This window comes from Sinocyclocheilus rhinocerous, unplaced genomic scaffold, assembly GCF_001515625.1.
Source record: "Sinocyclocheilus rhinocerous isolate Xijiao unplaced genomic scaffold, SAMN03320098_v1.1 scaffold760, whole genome shotgun sequence".
In the NCBI taxonomy this organism is placed as follows: Eukaryota; Metazoa; Chordata; class Actinopteri; order Cypriniformes; family Cyprinidae; genus Sinocyclocheilus; species Sinocyclocheilus rhinocerous.
Genome location: NW_015667422.1, coordinates 484,719 through 491,681, shown reverse-complemented (window position 1 = coordinate 491,681; position 6,963 = coordinate 484,719). Strand labels below are relative to the sequence as shown.

At 35.4% G+C, this 6,963-nt stretch overlaps 1 protein-coding gene across 2 annotated transcripts in view; it reads right to left on the bottom strand.

Moving 5' to 3' along the window:
* Positions 1-6,963, bottom strand: part of LOC107733942 (furin-1-like) — a 115,295-nt gene that overhangs the window by 63,471 nt on the left and 44,861 nt on the right. For both annotated transcript variants that reach the window (XM_016545797.1, XM_016545796.1), the window contains exon 3: positions 1,591-1,689. In XM_016545797.1, the coding sequence (XP_016401283.1) occupies positions 1,591-1,689 (99 nt within the window). The remainder of the gene's footprint in view (positions 1-1,590; positions 1,690-6,963) is intronic.

Here is a 6,963-nt window from a genome sequence, read left to right as displayed (position 1 = left end):
CTTTATTTAAAAGCTGAAATGTGAGGTTTACCATTTATGAAACTTTTTCAAAGCTTTATTTGAACATTTACATGAGATATTTGAACATGCTATTAGATAAATTGTTGTCAGTCATGTTGTTATTTAAAATCTGGACATCACTGGCAATGTTATTGTTTTAGTTATGCAAACAAAAACTCATTTTATTTGTTGTTTGTGGATTTGAAATGTAAAACTTGGTGAAATGATTTGTGTGGCAGTACTTTTTGAACATTTCCAGCACATTTTAACAATACTGTGATAATACCGATAACCGTGATCATTTTGGTCACTATAATCGTGATAAGAAATTTTCATACCGTACATCCCTATTACCTAAAAACCATATTACATTTTTACCATGGTATTGAGGTGCTATATTTGTGGTTTTAACTGTGATCATCATGATCTAAATGTATCCTACTATGGAAGACCAATGGTTAATTAAAAAAAAAAACTCAAACACTCAGAATAATTAAATTTCACCATATAAAAATGAGGTTGCTACAATACTCTACAGATATTACTGATTTTAATAATGAACATAAATCTACATCTGCATCCTAACTTAAGCTACTATTAAATGTGTATTTCTAAGAGACAACATTTTTTTATATTATTATTATTATCAGGCAACGCAAACCTGTTTCTTGTTTGAAACAATATTACTCATTAGAACGTGCAGAACTAAGAAATTATTTTTTTCTATTAAGATATTTATTTTGTTCAGGAAAAATGACTGGGAAAATGTAAATAATTCAAAAACGTGAAGTGTTTGTCATGTTCTGACCATAAAGAATAGTTTAAAACCACAATTGATTGTCTGGTTTTTATAACTTTCTCACTGGAGCAAAAATCTGCCTTTAAACTTGAAAGAAATAAAAATTTGACATTTATCGTGATAATTATCGATATTGACTGATATGAAAAACATTATCGTGATCATTTTTTGGCCATATCGCCAAGCCCTAATATGAGGTCTGCAATTTTTGCAACCCTTTCATTAAAATTTGTGACATACATGCATACAGACGTTTATTTTCCAGCAACTAAAACTAACAATCAAATTTAAAAAAACAAACTTATAAAACTATAAAATGGGTAATAGGATTGTAAACGTGGGCATAAGCTGTCACTCAGAGGGTGCTTGGCTAGTTTACGAACCAAATGTTGGTCCGAAAAAGGTAATCATGTCATCTTAAAATAAAATGGTTGAATTAGTAAGCACGATGAATAGTGTCAACAGAAGATTTTGTGCAGAAATTGAGAAAATGGAATTAGATTATATAGATCTCATGCTCCAAATTATGCAAATTTCTGGGATTCACAGTTACATTTTTTTTGTGCGTAAAGTGTCTTAAAAATCAGCTTTTTGGCAGCTATTATTAGTGTGAAATTCACTCATTTCTGTACACTCTGAGACATATTCAGATTTCAATGACTTGAAAATTTAGGCTTTTTACCTCTCATTTAGTCAAGGATTTGCCAACATAACCTTTGAGTTTGTTGGGGGGGAAAATGTCTGGAAAGGGCTGTTCTGAGGCGGATCTGGATTCTACATTTCACACATACCTGAGGTTCTGTGTGCAGATGAATGTGTGTTCCTCTGTGCTCTGATAAAGACCTCTTCACCACCCTGCGGTGCCTGAAGTGATAATAATCTCCAAATACCTGAGGGGAAAAACACAAGGCTACATTTAGCTCACCACATCCTACAGATTTCTTTAAAAAAGAGAGAGAGAGGCTGGTAAGTAAAACATTTCAACTTTGTGTGTGTGTGTGTGTGTGTGCATATTACACAAACATGCACCTACTCATACCATTTCTTTTCCTTCAGTTTTTATTTTTATTTTTTATATTAATTATGAATTAATTTCTATGTTTGCTCACAATTTGCTAGTCTATGCTGTAACACAAAATTTAAATGAAAGCAAATGAGACTCCATTGGAGATCATTGTTACGGAGCCCAGCTGTGGACCCAGGCATGACCTTAATGATACAGATGGGAAAAATATTGACAGAAAGAGAAACACAGACAGCTGTGCATGGCCAACAGCCTCGAGTACACGTAACACTGAACGAGTCAATCTCCTGTCAGCCAACTGCACAATCACACACGACAAGATCATCCAGAGGACCAGAGGCACCGATTTCTCTCTTCGTTTGATGAAAGCTAAATGTCTGGAGTGAGCCAGAGTTCATGCAGTCACGCTATAGATTCAGACTATAGAAAGGCAAAGATCTAGCAGACATCAAAACAGCTGTAGAGCAAGACACATGCTCATTCACAAGACCAGAAACATTAATTTTACCAACAGGTTTAAAGAAGCCTTCAGTTAATTAACCAGCAGTAAAATAAATACAGACCAACCCAAAGCTGAACTACATTTTTAAGCTTTAAATTCAAAGGTACAAAACATATTTTTCACAAGGCTCACTGTAACAAAGCCATTCTTTATTCGAAGGGTGGTAACATGTAATAGGAACCCCTGTCGGGAAAGATCGAGGACAACAGCTCTACATTTATTCTTCCATGACGTCCTCAGTATACAGGCCGGATTACAGCATGTTGATGCAAACATCTCCACCCAAACAAAGCCAGTGAGGCAATAAGCCCTTGACAAACAAATTTGACAACGGGCGACACTGTAAATACCATAATAAACACTAAAAGCTTCGAACACAGAAGGTTAAAAATAAAAACCTTAAAAAAGCAAAGAGCCAAAGAGATGGCAGACTGAAGAAGAGATGATACATTTATTGAACTGCTAGCGAGAGACCGGCACGTTTCGCGGTTAACGAGAGAACAATAATGACAGAAATCACACAAGAATCGATCGCAAGGAGAGATAGCAAAAGAGGGATGGGTAATAAACACATTCAGAGCTCTGAAAGCTGTGTTAGTCACAAAGGGAAATAGACTGAGGATGGGTATGGGTGTATTGTGTAAGATAAGAGGCCTAAAAAGATGAGCATCAATCTCAGACGGGCCTGAATCCAGCGGCTCCAGGGCACAAGGGAGCGCAGATGGAGATATGCAGGCCTTGTCATATCAGACCACCATCTCAACTGCCTGGAAACATGCGAGAGGAAAGGCATATGAAGGGAAAAAAAAACAACTTATATCTAGACTAAAACTTATCCACATCTAAAAATTATATCAGTGCTGGTTAAACAGTTGGCATGCCTTTGCAAAATATGTTCCTTATGTCTGGAAGCAACCTACACATCCCAACTCTACTCTTCAGAGCAGAAAACATCAGAATAAATATTTGTAATTAACTTTAATTACCAAAAACATAACAGTTAGTTGTGCCCCACCATTTGCATGCAACCCTGCATGATTTGCTTTTTAAAAAAAGACTTAACACGAATGGGCTACAGATTGGTGTCCCATTACTTTTAAAGCATTAGAGGCACATGTTTTGTAGTGAGCACTAACAAACAAATTATTATTTAACTAAATTATTCCAACATGAAAATCAGCTAGTTTTGAACACATCAAGCAGCTTACAAAGGTTTTTGTAAGAAAAATTATAAAGCTATAAAAATCAGTTTGTGTGAAATTCATTTAATTTTCAAAATTAACTAAAAATCAATATTTACTGACTGAAAGCTTAATTTAAGTGAAATCTGCAATCCAGCTAGTTATTACTTTTATAACCTTTAGGATTTAATTTTTATTTTTTAATAAACAAAAAAATTAAATATAAATCACATTTATTTTATTATAAACTTCAAGGATTTAATTCATGATTAATTGTCATTTTTTTATAAAATAAAATTGTAATGAATCAGTCCACTGAAGGCGAGTTGAAGTGAGAACCCAAGCGCAGTTTATTTACAGGTGATCCAAACATCCAAACAATAATCCAAACAGACGAAAACTAGAGACCCAGACTTGACTTGACGAGGCATGAACAGACTTGACTTGGCATGAATAGGACTCACCAACAGCAGAGTTACAACATCAATACACAACAAAGACTATGGGAACATGATGGCTACTTATATCAGACAATGAGGGTCACATGACAAGAACAAACCAATGGGAAACAAGACACATGACTAAGACAACCAATCAGAACATGACACATACACAAGGCAGAGATACATGAGGGCAAGGGAAGCATGACACTGACAGCATGAAACAATTACAAAATAAAAGACATGGAAACATGAACAAGACAAAACCCAAACACCACATTACAAAAATAAGATACAAATTAAATAAGATAAAACAACAAAATAAGAAATATAAGTTAAAACAAAGAAATAAAATAAAATAAGAGGAAAAGGAAAACAAGAAAAATAGAACATGATTAAACAACTGAAAATTAAATAAGATAAAATAAAAAAAATAAATAAAATAAAAATTGAGAATTGTCTCTTTTTTTTTTTTCATTGACTGCTTATGAGAAACAGGCTACCCAAGCTTGAGATCTAGCAACTATGATCAAAGACTATGACCTGTAATTAAAAGGAATGTTGTAAATCTTGTATTAAAGATATTTACATGAGCATTAGCCAAGACGCGGAGGTAATGCTAGCATGCAATAACCACATAATAATGGCATGTAAAGAACATTACTTGACATAAGAATCTGACCTCAGTGTCTGACCCATCGTTTAGAGGTTTGACCAGATGGCACGGCACTGACCAGCAGTTTCCCACACAAATTAGAGCCATTATCTAAAATTAGCCTCCACCTTGCATCGCCTTCCAACTACCATTAACGTTCCTTGCTATCTTCTCTTTAATGGAGGCAAGCACACGTTCAGTAGTTGAAACTTTAACTATAGAAGGTACAATAATACAATGGAAACAGCAAGTTGTAGATAAGCTAGAGCTGGTAAAGGAAACACAGATGTTTACTGTGGGAAATGTGCTAGCAATGGGCAGGCTAAATATGTGATCATTTCAGGAGCAATTACAAATCAAGGGAACAATCCATCTGACTAACTGAGCAAATGGAGCAATTAGTCTCTAAAACTGAAATCAGTCTCTATGGATGTGCATCACTGTCATGCATCCGTCCAATTTATCCATAAAGACTTAATACAACCAGCCAGACCAATTCACCAGCCGCTATCCGGATATTTTTCTGTCAGCTTCCAAAATCTATACTGACAGCATTGACAAAGGATGAGAATAAACATGAAGAAATACTAATAAAAAAACAGGGTTTCTAAAGGTTTTATGATGGTAAATTGGTCTTTTTAGACCAAGTCAAGAAAGTTTAAGTACCAAATTGAAGGCAACACAATATGTCAATATCTTTAAATCTAAGGGTGCTTTCACACCTGGCCTGTTGTTTCGGAACCTGGCGCGTTTCCCCCCTTAGCTCGGTTTGTTTGGGCATATGTGAACACGGCAATCACGCCCGGATCCGCGGCAAAAGCTGAACTGTTGTTGTACCAAATCACATATGTATTTTCATAAAGCCATCAGTTATCTTTGTTATTGTCTGTTTTGGAGTATGTACCTGTAAATAATTGCATCAATTTAGTGCTATAAAAATATAGAAAGGAGCCTGCCAGTGTGATTTGTATTTGTCAGTTTGTTCCATTTCTCAATTTTGGTAAATTATTACTTAAGATGGGTAATAATTTGTTGTCCCAGTATTTCAAAGGGAGCGAGGTATGTTCTGACCTGAAGCACAAGAAAAGCAAAAATGGTGAGGTTAAACACAGAAAATACTTTTTGAGAAGATTTAATTTACACAAGTGTGAGCTTTTGTAATTCCTTAGTTAAATTTATTTAATATCTAATTTAACTATCGAGATTTTAAGTATCTGGATTTTTTTTGTACACCACGTAGATCATAAACCACTGATATCAGTTGATAAAAACAAACGTTGTCATATTTTTATACAGAAAAACCGCAGCTCTCCCTGTTCGTTGCATTTGTTTACAGGGAACTCTTGCCCGCACCAATATGGCGGACGCGTTGACGTATCGCAGCAACGGACCGAAACGGCCAATGAGGCGTCTAGGTATTTATATGTCTATGGCTGTGACAGCTAAGTGGAATCCCGGAAAATAAACCGTGGAACTTTGACCAATGAGACAACAGTTTACTCACGCGTGACTTGTAATTTGGTCCGTTTAGAAACTTTGCCGTTTGAAAGCGAACCGCACCAAGAATAAAAAGCAACATTGAAATAATTTTAATCCCTGTTTCGGAACAAAGCTATCGATCTACAGGTGTGAAAGCACCCTAAATGTCTAGGGAAAAGACAATGAGCAACACACTTCCAAATTTGAAAACAGCTTCTAAACAATCTCTATTACTTTTTAACTCATTTAACAAAAATAAATACCTCTGCTCCCAACCACCAGAATATGAAAATAACTTTTATTGTGCCTTCTGATCACACAGCAAAAAAGTGATGTTCCTAAGTATCCTAGATCCTAGTCTTGTTTTCCAGTGCAAATGTCTAAAGATTCTTGAATTAAGATACATTTAGTTGAGAAGCAAAATGACATAAGATAAGAAGTCTTGTTTTCTGAGTAGTGACTTTATGACTAAAAAACAAGAATCACAAGTAAATGCAGCTTGATTTAAAGCTGCAGTCCGTAACTTTTTTTGGTTAAAAATGATCCGAAATCAATATTTGAGCAAGGACATAACCAGCCAGTGTTCAAAACTATCGCCTTACTTTAGCCCGATTCACAACGGTTAGCTTATAATAATGTTTTCTAATTTGAGTGGTATGGGTAGGTTTTCGCGGGAAATTCGAGCATGGCACTGCGTCATTACGTCACGTCTGTAAACATAAAGAAGTTGTCCCGGCTACTAGGCGATCGCATGTGAGGATCCTGCAGGTGGCAGATCGTTTATAGCCTTTTCTCACAGCAGCCAGAATAATTAAATGCATAATTTTGATGGTGGATTGTAATCCATACAGGATTATGTGTTTATGAAACACGTGAATGAAAT